At 34.5% G+C, this 22019-nt stretch overlaps 1 protein-coding gene across 5 annotated transcripts in view; it reads left to right on the forward strand.

The window, feature by feature from the left end:
• The window catches only part of IMMP2L (inner mitochondrial membrane peptidase subunit 2), a 995917-nt gene that overhangs the window by 761519 nt on the left and 212379 nt on the right, over positions 1–22019 (forward strand). For 4 of the 5 annotated variants that reach the window (XM_037836359.1, XM_037836360.1, XM_037836362.1 and 1 more), the window contains exon 6: positions 7645–7747. In XM_037836359.1, the coding sequence (XP_037692287.1) occupies positions 7645–7747 (103 nt within the window). Of the gene's footprint in view, positions 1–7644; positions 7748–22019 lie in introns of those variants that run through there. The other variant, XR_005216988.1, reaches the window with a different exon arrangement.

Below are 22019 nucleotides of genomic sequence, written 5' to 3' on the forward strand. Positions count from 1 at the left end.
TATATATAACAGCTGTTTTCAGGCATTGGGCAACAGGCAGCACAGGACCATGATCCCTAAGAGAAGGGAAACAGACCAGTAAGCTCTATGATTGCCCCAGCTTTCTGCCTGGAGGTGGCTTCTAGACTACAGCAGAGAGAGAGGAAGCCCAACCAAAACCTGTCATTGATCAGAGTTGAGAACACAAATAGTGGGTTAGTAGAGGCTGATTAGAATTTGTGGGGCAGAGTACAAGAGGTGAGAGTTACACGGAGTAAGAACTCAGGAGATCTGCAGAATTCCTTCACATATTTCTTTATTATTCATGTATGTATGTGTAGGGTAAAATTTCATAGAATTAGGGAAATAAAAACTGGAAAGCTATAGGAAATCTACAGGGCTGTGAATTTTTCAAGTTCCCACCAGCTAGAGTGGAGAGATCTTATACAAGGAGTCATTGAGTAGAATCCTCAGAAGGTTATCACCTAGTTAGGAGGGTAAATTAATCCTAGACTAAATGCTGCTGTAGGCTCTTCCTAAAAAAAAGCTTAAAGCAAGCCTTAAAAAAAAAATCAATCTTATCCTAAGTAACTTAACTGCATGCTAGAACAAAGTCCAATAGTCTTTGAAGTAATGCAACAACATTCAGCTCTCAACAGCAAGAATTTCATAATATCTGCATCCATGCCAAAAAGTAGAAAAATATGACCCGTAACCCAAAGAAAATTCAATCAATAGAAACAGACCAAAAAATGATACAGATGATGGAATTAGTCGTCAAAGACCTTAAGACTGCTATTATAAACATTATAAATATGTTCAAGGATATAAAGGAAAACATGAACATAATGAGGAGAGAAATGAAAGATATATAAAAAGACCCCCAAACAAACTTCTACAGTTTAAAATCATATTTGTTGAAATGCAAATTCTCTGGAATAGCAATTTTAACCAAATTAAGGAAAAGGAAGGAAATACTAGTGATAACAGTGGAGAACAATAAATTAGAAAATGAACAAGCAAAAAGAGACTCTCTTTGTTTGAAAAGAACAATAAAATTGATAAAGTTCAAGCCAGAATAATCAAGGAAAAAAAAAGAGAGAAGGAAAAATTACCATTATTGGGAATGAAAGTAGGAACACTGTTATATATTCTACTGTTTTTAAAAGGAAATATTTTTAAAAATATCTTATATATAAATTTAAGAGTTTGAATGAAATGAACCAATTCCTTGGAGGACACAAACTACCAAAGCTCTCTAAAGATGTATAGATAATCTAAACAGCACCATATTTATTAAATATAATTAATTCATAATATGAAAAAATATTTACTCAAAAAAATTCCAGGCCTAGATTCCTTCATTGGTAAACTCTATCAAACACTAATGGAGAAATAATACCAGTTCTGCACAAGCTCTTCCAAGACATAGAAGATGAAGAAATACATCTCAAATCATTTTCTGAGGCCAGTATAATCCTGATACCCAAACCAAAGACAGTACAAAAAAAGAGAAAACTACAGACCAGTATCCTTCATGAACATAAATGCATGCATCCTTAACAAAATAATAGTAAATAAAATCCATCCTAAGTTGGGTTTATCCTAAGAATATAAGTTATTTTAACGCTCAAAAATAAGTGAATGCTCATCATAGTCAATTCTGTGCCAAAAAAAAAAAAAAAGTCAATGTATTCATTGTAATGAGTTAAAAAGAGAAACCATATAATCATCTTAATGCCCGTTCACAATATAGACCCTCAGCAAAACTATGAACACGAAGAACTTCCTCAGTCTGATGAAGGTCACTGACTGAAAACATATGCTAACATCATACTTAATGATGAAATGCTGAATGCTTTGCTCTTAATATCAGGAATAAGGCCAAGATATCCACTCTCATATCTTCTATTCAAATGTTTTGGATGCCCTAGCCATTATAACACTGGGGGAAAACATATGATTTAGAAAGAAATAAAGAAGTAAAATTCTCTTTATTTGCAGAAATATGATTGTTTGTAGAAAACATCTGCAAAAATTCTACTAGAACTAATAAGTGAGTTTAGCAAGGTTGCTGGATACATCCTATGTTGATTGTATTCTTATGTAGTACCTACAAAAAATTGGTATTTAAAATTTTAAAAATATTTTTAAATAACACAAAAAATATTAAATATTTACATGTATTTTTAAAAATTAATTTCTAAGACTTTTATGCTTAGAAAAGAGAAATACTGAGAAAAAAGCAGCTGAGAGAATTTTAAAAAGACCTTTAAAATGGAGAGCTATACAATGTTCATTAATTGGAACACTAACTTTTGTTAAAATGTCGATTCTCCCCAAGTTAACCAATAGGTTCAATGCAGTTCTAATCAAATTCATATATAATAGTATACATTCACAAAAAAAAAAAATTAAAAAGTAATGAACTACTGATACATGCACAACATTAATGGCTTTCAACAGCATTAAACTAAGTTAAAGAAGCCAGAAATAAAAGAATGTATAGTGTATTACTCCACTGATATGAAATTCTAGAAAAAGCAAAATTATAGTGACAGAAAGCACAGCAGTAGTTACATGGGGCCAAGGATGTGGGTAGAGGTAGGGTGAGGTGGGATTGCCTGTAAAGGGGACATAAGGAAACTTTGGGTGACTAAAATGTTTTATATCTTGATTGAGATAGTGATTACATGACTATGAATTTTCAACTCATTGAACTTTGAATTTGCTGAGTTATATTTCATGTAAATTGTACTTCTTCAAGGGAATTCTGCTATCAATTTAATTCTTTTCCCTTTGACAGTAATCGACCCTCTTTTCCTTTAGCAGCTTTTCTTTCTTTTCTTCTCTTTCTTTCTTTTTATTTTGTTGTTGTTGTTGGTTGGTTGGTCAGTCTTCACTGTTCTGCAATTACACTGCAATGTACCAAGGTATAATTTCTTTCTATTTATCTTGCTTGTTATTTCACTTTGAATCCAGAAGTTGTAGTTCTTACTTACATCAATTCCAGAACATTCTCAACCACTATCTCTTTATATAGTGTCTCTTTCTTGTTTCTTTTTATTCTCCTTTGAGATTCTGATTAAACTGGTGGCATTTTCTAGTAACGTTCTCCATGTCTCTTTTACATCTTTCATATTGTCAATTTTTTTATCTCTCTGTGCTGAATTGTAAGTATTTTCTTCAGACAGATTTTCCAGTTCATTTCTTCTTTTTTTGGCAGGTACCAGTCTGTTTTTTATACCTACTATTTCGTTATGTCTTTTAATTTTAAGAGTTAAGTTAGGATCTTTTCAGCTGTCTGTCTTTTAAAATAGGATTTTGTTCCTGGCTAATATTTTATAATTCCATTTTTAATGTTTAAAAACACTTAAATATGCAAAATTTATATTCTGTTTGACAAATCCAGCATTTGAAGTTCTTGGGAATCTAATTCTGTTGTTGTTTGTTTGTGCTGACTCACTGATGGAGGCTTATTTTTTCATGAGTTCTGATATCTTTGAATTGTGAGTTCCTATTGGCTGGGATTTATCTATAGATAACCCGAAAACCCTAATTTAAGGGATTATTCCTGAAGGGACTTGTATTTGCTTCTTCCAGATGCCTGGAGCCAATGAAATTTAATTCTTAAACTTTTCAGACCGCACAAGTAGTGTCAATTCGAGCCCAAATCCCACCTGAAGGTAGGCCGTGGATCCTCAAGGGAGGGTTTTCTTCTCTTCCAGAGGCCAAACCCAAGCCTAGACAGGCATGCGTCCTTTTCATTTCCCTTCCCTGATGGTAGGTTCTTTTTTTTTCTAGTCCAAACTTCAACGATGATATAATAGACCTTGTTCCAATTGCTGATGATCTTGATGGGCCCTAAAGCCTTACTCCTGTTCCCTTCATAATTATGAAAACCCAAGGTTCTAGGATCCATGGAGCAGTAAACATACTCAGGGCAGCCACTACTTTGGACGATGATAAAAATAAATAGAAAAGATTGAAAAATAAAGAAATAAGAATACCTTAAATTAATCATGAATTATTAATACTAATTGCCTGAGTTTAAGAGTGTGTGTATGTGTGTGTGTGTTTGAGGGAAATATTTTAAATATGAATGTATTCCCTTATGGTATCCAGAATTACATTCATAATACTTTTGTATTCAACTGATGACATTGAAAAGATTCAGAGAGTTATAAAACATTGTTTTCAAGGTCAAATCAAATTGGAGGCAATCATTCTTCATTCCATTTATAAGGTCTAGGCAACTTTTCTTGGTAAAGCTAGTACTAAAATGCCTTTTTTGTAGGCAGGTAGTTGGAATACCATACAGAATTCATTTTTGACTGTCAAAACTGAAATTATTTGCAAGCCATAGATACATACAACCTTGTAGGCTGACACCTCACTTAACTGTTAAATCACCTAAAAGATTATCTTGTCTTTCTTTTATATGAATTCAGGAGCACAAAGCTATTTAAAATTCCTTCTCTAGAGAAATTCTATTAGGAGTATTGTATTTCTTTGGCAGTCCTAAAAGGAGCCAGCCCAATATTTTAGCATCAAAATGTTTAAAGCTATTTCGGATTATTCTTTAGAAATTAGATTGAAACCTAAGGAATATAATATGTACTATGTTTATGGCATGAATTGTACCAGGATTGTATAGGTCAAAAGAATTTTTTCACATCTTTCTAGTATCTAGGTAAAACACTCTATTATAATAACAGCATTCAAATATGCGGAGTCTAGTAGTTGAAAACACAAATAGATAGATTGTGTTTTCACATGTAAATTTTAGAATGTCCCAGAAGGGCATAAGCATAAAAGAAAAAAGATTCATTGTAACATTAAAAATAGTCTGTAGTCACAGCACAAGCACAACTGAGGGGAAAGCAAATTATTGAAGCGTAGTTCAGGTAATTTTTAAGAGACCAATATTAATAGATAGCAGAGGCTGAACACATTCTGAATTATAAAATGAAAGAAAATAGTGGACAAAGAAAGACAATAACAGTATCAACTAACTACTTATTGGGTTTTTATTTTAAAATAGAACTATATTGGGTGCTTTTCTTAAAAACAATCTAAACTAAAACAATATAATCCACTTATCAAGTGTTTTATATATGCCACTTTTTTCCTTAGAACAACTTTTTGAGTTAGGTACTATTATTTGCTCAATAATATAAATGAAGAAACTGGCACTTGGAGTTTCATCAGCTTGCTCAGGGTCAGGTAAGTTTGCAAGTGTTAAGACATATGTAAATGCCAAGATAGTCTGATTCCAGAAACTATGCTCTAAAGCAACCTCTTTATTATATTCTCATCTAACTGCTAATTTTTACCTCAACCCAATGAGGGTATGTCTAATTCATACCATTTTAAAGAGAATAGAAACTCCAAATAAGTTGCACAAGATTACTTGGAAGTAATAGTATCAAGATCTAAAAACAGTTTTGTTTGTTTTGACTTTCTGTGCATTTTCTCCTGTATTATTCTGACTATGTGGCAGTGTTTTTTGTCTTTAGTCGTTCATTCATTCATTTAGCATATATTTTGTTCACTACTTTGTGAAATGCATTCTTCTGGATTCTGGGTACTTTCTAGTGAACAAAGAGGGCAACTTTCCTGTTTCTGTAGAATTTACATTCTAGTGAGACAGGGAGATAGACAAACAAATAAGTGTATGTCAAGTGTTAATGCATGCAGTAAAGAAAAATAAAAAATAAAGCATTGTAAAGGGCTATAAAATGATGAGAAGAAGGGTGTGTTTATATTTTTGAGATAAGGTAGCCGATCCAAAGAAATGTGCAGCTGTCACTGGTAATTTTATGATACTGTCATCTTCTATCACAAGTATCTTGACTCCTTGGTTATATGACATTGAAACACAGTCTGGATTTTATATCATTCTACTAGTTTCCTGAAGAATATGCCTGACTTAACCATTTCATCGCACAAATGATTTTCTCTGGCTTGACGTTGTAATACTCCTTAAATATTATTTGAAGAGACAAATGAGGAATAGTTTTCTTTTTATATTTTTATCCAAAATACTCAGCTTAATAAGATGAACACATGTTTGGACCTATTTGGAAAGTGCACCTTACCAACAATTAAGTACAAAGGTCTTCTCCCTGTCATTAACACTTGATGTGAGATATTAGTTCTTAGAAGCAATCTCATAATGAAAGCAGCAGTGAAGTCAAGAATTCATTGACTGATTTTAACTGAAGAACACTTATATTACAGAGACACGATATTAAGATGCATTCAACTTGTTTCTGCTTCTCTTTAAAAAGCTCAAAGCCTTCTTCCCAGTAGTAATTAAAAACAAACAGCAGTCATCAACTTACTCTGGGCTTCAAATGGCCACAACATTGCTTCCTTGCATGAGTGATCTACTGATGTAAAGCAAAGTAATTCAATACTGAAATTATCTTGAAAACTAAAATCCATCCTAGATAATGATACTTTCAATTTCTATAGCAGCAGTTTATGCGTAGTTTTCTTCTTTTATTTGTTCTTCTGCAAATATAGAACTTGCTAACTAATAAAAATCATCTTCTAGGGACTACACCTCAAAGAGCAATGTGCCAAGCTCAGTTTCTGGAAATTAACTCAATGGCCTTGGGGATGATACTTATTCATTCAGTCACTCAGTCAGTCACCATTTTTGGAGAAGCTTCTCTAGACCTGTGTTGAATACCCCTCATTCTAAATCTTTGTCCATATTTCTGATTATTTCTTTGGAATGAATTTCTTTAAGTAGAATAACTGGGTCAAAAGTCATGAACATTTTAGTGCCTTAGTTTTCTAAAAACAGGCGAAACAAGGCAAAAATAGATTGTATCATTTTACATTCTCATCAACATTGTGTGAAAGATCCTTCCCTTACTCCATCTCCTTGCCAAAATTAGAATTATAGTATGTGCCACTAAATGTGTGTCATCGTGGGTCTTTAAATAGTCTTCCAAATTGTTCAACAAGAAAAGTTTTTCATTTTCAAGTATAATTTATTCAAATCGGCTAGTGCTGTTCAAAGTTTTTCTACTGACATTGACAATATGTATCAAACAAGATCATCCAGATCATTTTCTTTCTTTTCCTCTTTCTCATATACACTGACTTTTAAAGTATTAAGAGTTTATGAAAAGTGCTGCCAGTTAGTTTGAGAAGTTTATTTGTCTAAAAATGAAGACTGCAGCAGACCATGAGTAACTGGAAAAGTTAAATATTGATGTAAAAGCAAATACTGGAAGACTAATAAATCTGTGGGGATTTTTTTAGGACTTATTGAATTTCATAAGTACATATTTAGTACATTGTGAATTTAATTAAATATTAAATCATTATATTTGGCAGTAGTACATTTTATCTAGGCACAAAATTCCCACTTTGGTAGTAGTACATTTTATCTAGGCACAAAATTCCCACTGCAGAAATATGAAAAGAAAAAAAAATTTGTGGACAGATTTTAAGGGTCCTAATCACATACTACTTAAAAGTTATTAAGTTATAGAATGGATCTAAATAATTTAAATAATGATTTAAATTATTACAGGTTAACCTGTAATAATTTAAATCAGTGTTTTTGCCCTTCCTGAGCTTGTGTGCTTCTCTGTTTGATCTCCTTTCTGTTCTTATCTCAATTATTGTGCTGTTTGTTTCTAGAACCACAGGACACAAAAACCGGTATGTCAGAGTCCCACGTGGTCACATCTGGGTTGAAGGTGATCATCATGGACACAGTTTTGACAGTAATTCTTTTGGGCCGGTAAGTCATCTTGTAATGGATACAATTAGATTTCAGAAGTGACAACAAAAGCATATCAAATAGATTGATCAGGTAATTGAGCCAAGATTGATCATGAATTTTAAGGTACAACAATTTATGTTTGAAAATTTTCTTTTAAATATCATGGATATATAACATAAGCTATCACAGGATGTGTGTGTGTGTGTGTGTGTGTATCTTTGTGTGTGTGTGTTTCATAGGAAAGAACTTTGACCCTTCAGCAGAGTACCAAAAGATGCTTCAGTTGACCAGCTGATTCCAATAGGAAGATTCTTTTTTTATTCTCAAGAATGCTTGGTAGCTTATGTTTTGAGTGAAGGTTTAATGGACATAATGTGTAAAAGCCTATAGGCATCAGTTTTCTAAACTGTTAGTTAAAAATGCAAGTCTGATGGAAATTATGCTATTGGTAAGTAACATTTGTAAGCATTTAATTCATAGCAGAAATGTAGACATTCTTCATTCCATGGCTTTACTCCGTAAAATGTGTCTAAACTGATGTTTTGTAAAATTTTTGGCATTTTGAATGCATAGAGATATTTTCTACTCATGAACACATGCAAAAAATCATTATAAAAAGTGAAGAATCCTTTAGTTAATGGAAATTGCACCTGATTTCTAGTCACTTGTAACATGTCTGTTTGAAAAATTGGATCTTCACCCATTGGATATTCTCCATAGCTGGATATACCTGGTTATGCATCTATAAATTAACATTGAGCTCATAGATTTTGTCTAAAAATTAAATGTTGATCTCAAGTGAGACAATTCCCTTCATATATATTGGGCTCAATGTAAAACCACTAAAGGAGCTGCCACTTTGACTCACCTTTAGCTAAAAATACAGTACCAGAGCTGAGGTTAAATAGGTGTTATGCATAAGAGGAAGGAAACTTTAGGAGATGGTGCCTACTTTTTTTTTCTAGTCCAATGATGATAATAAAGTCTTTTAAGGCCTTTTCTTGCCTTTGAGAAGTAATCATTACCAAAAAAAAAAAAAAAACACAACAATTTAATCTTTGTAGGGTGAGCCAAAGATGAGATGATCTGATTGTAAATGTCTTAGGTTACTTACAGTATAGAAGTTACTGTTATGAAGAAATTTAGAAGCAACCTGAAAGTGAATTTTATTTCCCTCTTGTCAATAAGATTAAGTTTATTAAATGTATCTTGTTGTTAGCCAAGTTCACATTAAAATGTTAGTTAACTTTGGTTGGCATTGTAATTGGTTAGGGTAGTGATTCTGCAATGAAATGTTAGAAAATATTTTTTTTATCAGTCATGAGGTGTGTGGTAAACAATTAGTAAACAATTAGTTATTAATAATGAAGTACTAAAGTTTGGGACTGACTTGCTTTTTCTTTATTAATAAATTAGAGTCAATGCAAAGATATTTTCTTGTATTTCATCTGCTTTCGTATATGGAAAAGAAAAGAATTGAGTTGATAGGCAGGATACTGGAAATTGCACATAACACTCAGAGTATCATATTCATTGTACAGCTCTTCCCGGGCTAATTTTGAGTGTTTTTTTTAACCACTAAACTGTAAGTATACCCATGAAGGTATATTGGATATGGAAATACCCTCTGTCACTTATAAGGGAAAAAAAAAAGTGAGAGCCACATGTGTAGGACAACATCACTGTGTTTACCACAATAAGAAACTGCAGCATATAAAACAGTGGCATAAATATATTGAGTAGAGTTGCTTAAAACCATTTGGTTTACATCTTGCTTTTAAATCAAATCAAAATAAAATATAATTTGTCAATTAGAGCTTGAATCAGTAATTTGAGACAGAGGTAAAAAATTACTTTGAAATTTAGTGATTCTTTTTCTTCCTTTTTTTAAGTGATATAAAAATATCCATTCAGAGTAGTTCTTGGTTCAAATAGTTGAATGAAGCTCTCAGTTTCCAATGAACTAATTAGTGTTGTTTTTATTAGTCAAAACCAGATGAAGAACCTTTTCTAGGGTAAAAAAAATTCTTACATCTTGTATTAGCCTATTTATATTTAATGAGCTATAATACTAATAGTTTTACTTTTAGAATGAGCTCTAATATTTTGTGTTCCAATAGATTTTATGACAAGGGAAAGTTAGAAGTTATTCATAGCCATGCTCCCAAACTAGTTTTAAAGGGACAGGAAGAAAATCAGTGAAGTACATCCCCGACCCCACACAATCCTTATTTAAAGCTAAGCTGTAATGTTTGAGTGTAGAGATTTCTTAATGCATTTTTGATTAATGTTTATCTGAATAATTTGTTAATTATTTTGTCTTCATAAATCCAGAAAAATTAAAATAATTGAAATTTTATGTTCCTATAGACTTGAAAATTCAATTTTTTCTCAATTGAATTTTTTGGCTTGTCAATCAGTGTGCTTGGAGGTCTTAAATGGAAGATCAGTGCTCTCCAGACTTTTTGAATCGTTGATTCATTGTTCCCTCTTGAAAGCAGTAAATGCACTTTCCTTGATGTAAACAATCTATCTGAAGGCAGCCAGAGTTGTCTCTAGGATGCTTATCTTGACTTTGTGGAAATTGATTGAGGTCTTTACCCTTCATTTCCCTTCTGCATAACTTCAGAAGAGCATCCAACAACTTTTGAACATCCTTTAACTCTTTGACTAGTCATTATACTTCAACATAGAATCTACCCAATTCTTTTTAAGTTGTTGCCTACTGGCAAACAAAATGGAGTTGATTTTTCCAATGTTCACGTGCACTTTTAGTTGTAATCTACTAATGAAAAATAAGAAAAGAATGGCTCATTTCATTTTTTCTCATTTGTTTCATTATATCCTAGTTATTTCTTAATATTGTATTTGATTTTCTGGTTTGGCTTGCTGCAACTGTATGTAGGCTGAAAAGGGAATTAAATAGTGTTGTAAGTGAAAAATGAATTATGGATTATTAATTTAAAAATAGCAATATTGGGTTATTGCAATACAATGCATTACAACAGAGGATATCTTAGGAATCTTGCAGTCCAACACCTGTCCCTCTAACTTGTTGAGAATGACAGCATGGAAGAAAAGTTGTTCACACTCTTATGAACATAGATAATATAATAAAATGGAAAATCAGATAGTCTTGGTTATAGGTCTTAGTCACTTAAACCTCTTTGGTTCTAAATTTTTTTGTGTATAAAAGGAAGGGTTTCCTTGTCTCAGAAATTATCTTAATTAATTAAATGAGTGAAGATTTTTATAAATATACTCGTTAAAATTTTAGGAAACATCCTGGTATCCTAAAGTAGGAGAACAATTAAATAAAGTATAGTTCATTTAGAGGACAAAATATTATGCATTCATTAAAAACTATGCTTGTGGAGAATTTTAATGATATAATTTTCATGATATAGTTTTAAATGAATACATAAAAATGAAAAAACTGTATGTAAAGTATTATGTTAATTACTTCAAGTTGTTATAATTAAGGTTAATTTATTTTTGTAACTTTGTACTTCCTATCTTTCAAAATGTTTTCAATAAGGTTCTATTACCTTTATAATTCAGAAAAATAATCATTTTAGAAAATAGGATAAAGCTGATTGAAAGAAAATGATTTCTAAGTTTCATTTTGGCTCTAAGTTCTCTAAAAATGTCTTTTGGTGTTATGGCTAGAGGGAAAAATATCACAGATTTCATTGGGTAGGAAATGTTTCTATTATAAATAATATCTCTATGCTGAGTATCTTGAATATACATCATTGCACAATGATAGAAAGTGCCTTAACTTCTCATAACATAGATTCACTAACTAAATGATTTGAGCTTAGAGTTCTAGTGTGGGAAATATCTTTTGTAAGTTTCTTTAAATGTTATGATATTTTCTGGACGTATTGTATAGTGCATTTTTTTTATGCATGTCTTTATTTGATTACTCATCTACCCATACATACACTGGATAAAGGGGGTGTCAGTCCCAAGGTTTGTACAATCACACGGTCATAAGATAAATGCTATAGAGTTATACAATAATTATCAAAGATCAAGGCAACTGGATTTCAGTTCAACATTTTCAGGTATTTCCTTCTGGCTACTCTAATACATGAGAAACTAAAAAGAAATATCTATATAATGAGTCAGTAGTCATAATCATTTGTTAAATCCTAATTTCTCAGTTACAACTCCTCCCTCTCATTTGATCATTATCTCAGTCTTCAGGGATATCTGGGCAATGACTCTTCTAACTTCTTCCTGCTGAAAAGAGGTGTTGATATTATGGGGTAGAGGAATGAAACTGGCTGATGTTCTTGGAGAGACTGGTACTTCTGGATTTCAGGGCTTATCTGGCACAGGAGCCATCTGGAGGCTTAACGTTTCTGAAAAATTAACATGCTAAGTAAAACTTTGATAGACTCTTAGATAGAGCCTAGGGTATTCTTGAGGGTTTTCAGGAATACTGTTGGTTGGGGCTTGGCATACTGTGGCAAATTGCAATATCTGGCTGAAGCTTGCATAAGAGTAACCTCCAGAATGACCTCTTGACTCAATATGAAATCTCTTAGCTAATGAAACATTATTTTGTCTCCTTTATTTTCCCCTTTTAGTCAAGAAGGCATTGTCAATCCCACAATGCCAGGGCCAGGCTCATCCCTGAGAGTCAAGTCCCACGTTGTCAGGGAGACTTACACCCCTAGGAGTCATTTCTTAAGTAGGTGGGGAGGGTAGTGAGTTTATTTGCAGAGTTTGGCTTAGAGAGAAAGGCCACATCTTTGCAACAAAAGAGGTTCTCTGAGGGTGACTCTTAGGCATAATTATAAGTAGGCTTAGCTTTACCATTACAGAAAGCCCTCAAGATCGAGGGCTTGGCTTATTAAATTGGGAGTCCCTAATGCTTGAAAGAATATCAGGAGTTCCCCAGGTGGGGAAGTTTAGTAGTTCCACATTGTTTCTCCAGTCCCTCAAGGGACTTTGCAAATACTTTTTTTATTTTCTGCCCAAAATAATATGGAATGTATCAGGGTATTACATTAACTTGTACAGAATAACAAGATCTCATTCCCTATTCTAGGTTCCATATAATTAGGTTGTTTAAACAAACTGACCAGACAGGTTAAATTAGATAGTATGCTATAGAGAATTTAAATTTTGGACAAAATGAACATCTCTTCCTTTGGTCTTAAAAAATGCTGAAGTTTTAACTTACAGATAATATCTATAGACCATACAATATTTGTCCTTTGGTTTCTGGCTTATTTTGTTCAACATAATGTCCTAAAGGTTCATTCACCTCGTTGCATGCCTCACGACTTCATCCCTTCCTGTAACTGCACAATAGTCCATCATATGTATGCACCACAGTTCACCCTTCCACTCATCCGTCAATGTACACTTGGGCAACCTCCATCCATTGGCTATCATGAATAATGCCTCCATAAATACCAGTGTGCAAATGTCTATTCGTGTACCTACTTTCAGTTCTTCCAGGCATATACCTAGTAATGAGATTGTCAGATAACATGGCAACAACATACCCAGCTTCCTGAGAACTGCCACACTGTCCTCCAGAGGGGCTGCACAATTCCACTTCCCGATCAACAGTGAATAGGTATACCTCTTTCTCCATGTCTCCTCCAGCACTGTGGTTTTCTGTTTATTTTTTTAAAAGCAGTTATGTTCACACACCATACAATCCATCCTAAGTGTACAATCAATGCTCCTGGTATAATCATATAGTTATGCATTCACTAGAGCAATCTGTATTTCCGGAAAGAAAGAAGGAAAAGAAAAGAAAAAAAAATTCCATACCCCTCCCTTATATCCCCTTCTTATTTACATTTAGCTTTGGTATATTGCCTTTGTTACACTTAATGAAAGATATTACAGAATTATATACAGTACATCTTATTACTTGATGTTACTAGATTATATAATAAATGCATCTGATGATTCTGATATGTTGGTTTATGCTTGCTTAGAATATTTGTCAGGCATTTTCCTTCTTAGTAGCTTTTTACTCTGTGAAAGAAATTAGTGTCCCTTTACCACACCTACTTTAATGTAGATGACATTAAACATTTCCTGTTGTAGCCATATTGTTCTTTTCCAGCACCCAAAGGTAACTTGATTATAATACATAATGGTGAATGTTCTGTTTGCATGAAAATGAAAGCACATAAAAAACAATTGTTGTATTTGTGTTTGTATGTGCATGCACAGCTGTGAATTTTCAAATAGTAATTTTCAACTATTTCAGATTAGCAGACTTTATCAATTAAAAATGCATGCAACAGTTCTTCCATTTATTATAAATATTCATTTCAGTACTTATACTTGATCTGTTCTCATAGGTATTCATTCCTTTTGGTGAAAACACAAATGTGACTATTTTCTTGGGCTCCTTTAACTTACACATTTTCTATTCTTGAAACTTTTTGATCATTTTTATTTAGTTTTAACACCTGGGCCACTGAGATACTTTTACTATGCTGGATAGTGAGAAGTTCTAAGGAATATATGTTATAATAGAAATTCTAGTTATTTAGTTATCTAAAATAAATAATTTATTTTAATTACAGTGACTAAAGGATATTAGAAGGAAAACTTTAGTCTTAAACATTCCAAGGGATAAACCTTTCCAAGATGTATAAATAAATTTTGATTTTTAGGTTTGTGATCATAGTTATCACCTTGTGAACAATTTGTGAGCAGGAACCATGAGGCAGCACTGTCTGATTTGGATCCAGGATCTACTGTCTCTATATGGGAATGGAAACTGCAAGTTATACTAAACATAAATTCTTTTTAGTTCCAAGTCATTTGGAAAAGAGATAATCCAATCATTTATTTATTAATCTAATGAAATAAAATATTAACTCCCTAGAGTGTTTTCTTTAAAGGAAATACACTTACTAAGAAATGATAGATTTAGCAATAAGTGAGTGTTTGAAACATTATTTTTTTAAGGAAATGAGCTGATGGACTGCAACAGGCATAATAAGATACAAAACATCTTAAAATGTCAATTTCCCACATACATTACTTCAGCTAGCAATCTCTCCCTAGGTAATACAATTTTTTTCTCTCCTGATCCATTTTCCACCCATCAGTATCCACAGGCCAAAATCAAGCTGGGTAAATAGTAAATGCTCAAAAATGTGTCTTGAAGGTGTAACTGAAAAGCTTGCGTGATATGAAAACATGAACTTTTTCCTTACATCATGAATTTTTGGTGAAAAAGACAATACGTGATTGACTTGGGCAGCAAAAGCAGGGTTCTTCGAAATGCAAGAAGGATGAAGAAGAGAGAAAATAAAGGGACTTTTTTACTTTTTTGAGATCACAGGACAAAGGCAGGAACAGGGAGAGAGTTTGGGGAGACGTTCATCAGATTCAGGAATTACAAGGACAGTTTTCAAGTTGTAGATAAAAAGGAGTACATGGAATCTGAGAGCCTCCCCAGTCGTTTGACCACTACCATCAAGAATGGAAAGAGGCACAGAAACCAGAGGGGCAATAGATACAAAAATACTTAAGTCATAAGCCTTACACTCAAGGGTAGGATAGACTAAAGGGGAGGCAGATGAATAATCAGACAATCACTACACAGTACAGCAAGTAGTGTAGGGGTGAGGGGATGAAAGATCCTCGTGCCCAGAGCTGAGTATTTGTGTACTAAAAACCTCTGAGAAAAACCTATATATTCTCCTAGGAAGATTTAGTAGAACAGAGAGTTTTGAAATCAGTGAAAATAATTATTTGGTAAAATCTTGAATTGCAAAAAGTATTTTAAAACATGTGTGTTTTGTGACTGAAGTGATATATGTGTAGAGCAGTTAATGGGTTGCAGCTCTGCTTATATAATACAGAATGATCTTGTGGACATATGAGGATGAATTGACATCTCATTTTATTCATTGTTGAAGTGTAGCATTTTCCTTGTGTAACTTTTCTAGAGCAGCTAAATCATAGTAGTTTTATTTAAGACCAGCTATTTCCAAATAAGGAAAAAGGACATTAGACTGTGTTGACAGAATCCAAATAAAGGGTTCTATTCACACTTCCTTTTGATAAATGTTGCTCAGGTTTTAATTGGGTGTATTTCCTTGTTGTCTTGTAGTGCTTGTTTTTGTTCATTAAAACATTTGTTAGGGAATAAAATAATCTATATTTTATATAAAAGTAAGGGTAACAACCCTCTTAGGTTTCTTAAAGTCATAAAATCTTACCTTGGTATTTTTCTTCAATTGTTTCACACAGTTCCCTTAAATTAAACAGTGCTGGAACCTGGCAACCCACATATTTTATTTTAGATATAATTTTCATTTGGCTGGGGTAGACAAAGGGATGCATTTTATAAAAAGGTCAAAGCCAATTAATAAAGACATCATTATAATGAAAGTGTCTGTGTAACCAAAGATCTCTAAGTCTAGGAAGAGAGCTAACTCTCGTGTAATATTCAAAACAGAAACTTGCCTGTGCAGAAAAAGAAACCAAAAGTCTATCATGATTAGCATCAGTTTCAGTTGGATTCAATACTGTACACTTACAACATCAGAAATATATGATTTTTTTAAAGAGAGCATGGAAACATAATACCAGCTGGATTGTGGTGAAGTAAATGATGTCGCCTCACCCCCAAGAACAGAAACAATCTTAAGTTTCCATTTCTTCCAAATCAAATTCTGCCCTCCATCTTAATTATTCTGCTACTATAGAAATCTTTTTCCACATGATTTCATTTTCAGATAGGAGAAATGTCAGCAGAATTGTCATTAGACTTCATTTCTCTGGCAGATACTGTTCCTTTGGGCCCCTTGGTTACAGAATTTAGCATGTTCATTTTATTAGAAACATATATTTACTGACAGTGGGTCAGGAATCAAGATTTATTGAAATATATGCAGGGTTATTAATTTAGATATTGTATAAGCTTTCAGAATTTTTTTAAAGTAATGGTTGTAAACCTTATCTTACTCCTTGTAAGTCATAAGTGGTGTACACACAGAAAAATACAATATGAGGGGCCAATAGAGTAGAAAAATCTGCTTTGCCTAGTCCAGACAATTCTAGAAGAAAAATATGTTATGGAATATACAGTTATTCAAGATTCATATTGAATTTCCTCATTATATGGATATATACATATAACATGTTCTGGGTAATATTTTACCCCCCACTTCTCCTAATATGTAAACGCATAGCTAAGTAAAGGGCTTCATCTTTTGATTGCACTTTTGAGAGAGAACTTTATTTGGAAAGTTTTAGTTTTCCTGACCTTCTCAACACATAGTTTTGCTATGTGTCAGAAACTCATTGATCATATGTACTGCAATGAATTTCAAGAGAAATATAATACCAATTGAATGTCAAGGCCTTGTGTGATCCTTTTCTGTGTAATGGAGACTGCAATTAATCCCAATAATCGAGGTTTTAGGCTATCTGTAATAAGACCCATGTGTGTTTGTGGTATGTTAAAGCTTATCTGACTTATGGAATTAAGCAAGTGAAAATGCTATTCTTTATTACAGTGGTCAGAATAAAGAGCTATGAGGTGTGTTCTACTGATGGGGCATCTCAGGCCCCATGGCTTTTGCACTTATTAACAGTGGTCTTGTAACATGAGTCCTCGCAAATTCTGCTATAACCATGGTCACTAGGAATTTTCCTGAAAAGAACTCTGATCATATCATGCTGCTCCTGGAAACAATATCCTCAGCCTGTAGTGCCTATCTTAATGAAGAGATTTTAGAAGCCTTCCCTTTTCAATCAGAAGTAAGGCAAGGAAGTCTTCCCTTGCCTCTTACTTAAGACAGTAAAGAGAAATAAAGGATGTAGGGATTGCAAAGGAAGATTCCAAACTGTTATTTAGATATGATACTGTCTACTTAGAAAACTCAGGAGGAATCTACAGTCCTTAAGAGAGTACTCAAGTTTACTAGCATGAGCTATTATATACAATGATCAATTGCATTTCTATGAATCATCAAGTAGAAAACATACTTTTAAAAAATATGCCATTGAAATATAGTAATAAAAAATTCAAGATAGTGGTTGCTTTTGGGAGGGACAGGAGTGAATGTGATTAGAAAGGGGTATACACGGATGCCAACTGTGGTGGTTTGAATGTATTATGTCCCCCAGAAAAGGCCATATTCTTTGATGCAATCTTGTGGGGCAGACATAATAGTGGGGGTTAAGTTGGAAAGTTTGGATTAGGTTTTTTGCATGGAGATGCACCCCACCCAACTGTAGATGATAACTGATGAGATATTCCCGTGGAGGCATGGCCCCACCCATTCAGGGTGGGCCTTGATCAGTGGAGCCATATAAATGAGCTGGCTCAAGGAGAGGAAACTGAGTGCAGCTGTGAGTGACGTTTTGAAGAGGAGCAAGCTTGCTAGAGAGGAATGTCCTGGGAGAAAGCCATTTTGAAACCAGAACTTTGGAGTGGACACCAGCCACGTGCCTTCCCAGCTAACAGAGGTTTTCCGGATGCCATCGGCCATCCTTCAGTGAAGGTACCCGATTACTGATGTGTTACCTTGGACACTTCATGGCCTTAAGACTGTAACTGTGTAGCCAAATAAACCCCCTTTTTATAAAGGCCAATCCATCTCTGGTGTTTTGCATTCTGCAGCATTAGCAAACTAGAACACCAACTTACTGCTACTGTCTTCTTTCTTAAGCAAGTAGTCAGTATGCAGGTGTTCCTTATATTATGCTTTACTCCCTTTATATATGAAGCATTTTATTCTTTCATTTTCCATTCTTTGGCCCTTCAGGTCGCTGATTCATTGTTCAGCTTCCTCTAGTCTTGTAATATGAGCATCCAGAATCTTTTTAATTTGGTTGACAGTTTCTTTTATTTCCATAAGATCATCTATTTTTTTTATTTACTCTTGCTGTTTCTTCTTTATGCTCTTCTAGGGTCTTCTTCATGTCCTTTATATCCTGTGCCATGCTCTTCTTCATGTCCTTTATATCCTGTGCTATGCTCTCATTGTTTATCTTTAGTTCTTTGATTAATTGCTCCAAGTACTGTGTCTCCTCTGATCTTTTGATTTGGGTATTTGGGTTTGGGTTATCCATATCATCTGGTTTTCTCATATGCTTTAAAATTTTCTGTTGTTTTTGGCCTCTCGGCATTTGCTTTACTTGATAGGGTTTTTTTAGGATATGTAGGATTACTCAAAGACTAATCTCTTAATTTGTCAGATCTACAGCTTGGTGGTATACACTTTCTGTAACCAACCAGCAGATGGTGTCCACGAGTCACCTATTCCCCTCAAGCCAGTTCTCCCCAACTTTGTCTTTGTGGTATGTGGGGGTCTGATTCTTGTGGGGGTCCAATTGGTGCACCAAGTTTGGGTGTGTTGTTGGTGCTGTCCACCCTGAATGTGAGGCGTGTGTCTGAACGGTTAGGGAGGGAGGGCAGCTTTAATAATCAAACCTCCCAGATGTTCCTGGAGATTTGAGGCTGTTGCAAGAGTCTAAACCTTCATTTCAGTCTTGCCACAGATTGCCTCTGCCGCTGACCCACAAGTCTTTGGTATTGGCGTATGATCCCTGGGATTTCCAAGTGGGTTCCTTTTCCAAGCTGTGCCCTTTTGGGGCCTCTGCTGGGGGAAGGCTGTGCTACATCACAAGTGTGCGCCATCCCTCAAGGGAAGTTCTGGGCTGCTGGGCCATGTAGGTACATTCCCAGCCTGCTGTACAGATGGCTCCATGGGGCATGTTAATTTCCACCTTTTCACACAGCTCCACCTTCCCAGCTCTGGGACAATTAGCTGTGGGTGCACGATATTGTGGCATGTGTGCATGTTGCTGGAAACTTTTCCCGTCACGCTGGGTTTTTTGGTGCGGCTCTGGGCTGTGGCTCCGGCACTGGGCAGGAGTATTCCCAGCCCACTGGGAAGATGGCTGCAAGGGGCGTGGTTATTTTCCCCTTTTGGCTCACCTCTGCCTTCCTCGCTCCGAGACGATTAGCCGCAGGTGCACAAAAGGCTATCATCCATGCCAGATATTGAGGCGTTCACACAGCCCATTCATGCTGCGCTTCCCTGTGCGGGTCTCACTGCTGTATCCACAGCCGCTTTTAGGTTTTTTAAAAAAGAACTAGTCCACCTCCAAATGCCAACCCATGGTTTTCCCACACCGCAGTGTGGCTGCCAGATATTCAGCTGGCTCACTCACTTGTTTCAGAATGCAGACTCCCAGTTTCACCAACTGCACAGTCCCTGTGGATTTAGCAGAACTTGTCCAGCTGGTGCATCGCTGGAACTGGTGTTCTGGGTCACTTTCTGGCTTTTATCTAGTATTTTTCACAGAGGTGTTTTTTGCCCTGTCTCTTCTAGCTGCCATCTTAGGTTCTCCACCTGAAGCATTTTATAATAGAACATTTTTAATGACTATGTGAGCACAAGTTAAAAATTGGCATTAGTAGCTCCACATTACTCATGGCAAGCCCTCCCCAACATTTGTGGGGCCCAAAGCAAAAATACCAGTGGAGGTCCACATAGCACATGTCTAAATATTTAAATTTGCAAATCAAGGTAACAAATGTTAAATGGAATATTTCCGTCTCTCTTTGCTTGATAAATATACCTTCTTACTGACAGAAAGCAAACATATCAAAGATGACTGCATTTAATTATTATTATAAGTCTAAAATTCCGCTGAAAGGCCTGTGATGTTTGGAAGAGTAATGCAATAAAAAACATATAATTTATAAACTACTATATGTTTATTCATAAAATTTTTCTGGCTTTCATTTCAGCAAAATCACTAACTATGATGTTTTAAGAAAGATTTTTACAAAATTTGCATTCTGTCGACAATAATATCAAATAATATTTAATTGTATTCAGAATGTAGAAAATCTGAATATATTTTTTTCAAAAATGTAAATAAAAAGTAAATGTAAAAAATTAAAAAGTAAAATTTTTAAAATCAAACCAAAAAGTTCAAAGTAGCATTAAAATCAAAAGGCAAATGCAAATGACCACTAATGAACATTAAAAAAATCAAAATTATTTAAATAAAACTGAATTTTCAAAGTATTTAAGGAATTAATTAAATGATATTACATATTTTTATTCAAAGAGACTATTTACAAGTTTAGTTTCCAGTATCCATGTAGTTGCTAATGTGAAGAGTCAGTATCATGCTTCGTGCATTTAACATCCTGAACTATATACATACAAATCTAAGAGTAATATGAATTGTTTAATATTCATAAAATGTTTCCTCTGTGATCATGTGCAACTGTAGTGGATACTATGCTCTCCTGGCTACCTCCAGAATCACAAACTGAAACAAGAAGAGAAACAAGAAAAAGGACACTCAGCACTACTGGCAATTGATACTGTGTTATACAAGAATTTGTTGCATCCATGCTATTAGAGAAGACTTGTCAAGTTATTTAATTTGCTGCTTCTCTTAACGGAGGGCTTCCACAGCTGACATCCTCCCTATGATAAACCCACAGACTTTCGTGGCTTTTGGACTTAGTTTTGGACAAAAGGCAAGAGATGGGGAAAAGCATTTGCCTGGGTCCTGGTTGGTGTTCGTCTGTTACAGGAAATGTTTAGTGGATTTTCAGGGTTTTAGAGTTACACTGTGCCCCTGCTGAATGCCACATTTTGAGTGACACAGGACTCATGTGTTCTTTAATACATTTAAGTTTTGTACATTTGTCATATGTAGGTTCCTCTAAAATGTGGGCACCAAAAAGGAACTCCTCTTGCCTGGGTCTACTGGCAGAATGACTCAAAGAACTAGTCTAAACTCATTAGCATGACATTCAAAACTCTTCTGAATCTGTTCCCAACCTAATTTTTTAAAACTATCTTTCCTCAATAGCTTTGCATGCCTATGATCATTCCCTAAATTCACCATTTGGTTTTGCATCTCTGTATCTTGGCAATGCTGTCCACCTCATTCTGCAAAATGACGACTTCCAGACTTGCTATAATGTGAGGATTTGCTCCCACTTGAGTCAGTTTCCTCTCACAGCATTTGCACTATAGTTGCAGCATGATTTTCCGTGTAAAGACTGTAAGGTTTGGCAAGGCATTTATGGGAGCACACTACACAGTTTAACAGCTGTTTGGTGACATTAATTAATGACCAATTTACTGGATCTCTGGAGCAGAGGTCAACAAACTATGGCCCTTAGGTCAAATCTGGCCTATGCCTGTTTCTGTGAAAAAATGAAGTCTCTTTATGTGGAAGACCAAAAAAAGGAAATGACAAAGTAATGTCTCCAAAGCTTCTTTAGTCAGCAAAGAACTTGGAG

Source organism: Choloepus didactylus, chromosome 5 (assembly GCF_015220235.1).
Source record: "Choloepus didactylus isolate mChoDid1 chromosome 5, mChoDid1.pri, whole genome shotgun sequence".
In the NCBI taxonomy this organism is placed as follows: Eukaryota; Metazoa; Chordata; class Mammalia; order Pilosa; family Megalonychidae; genus Choloepus; species Choloepus didactylus.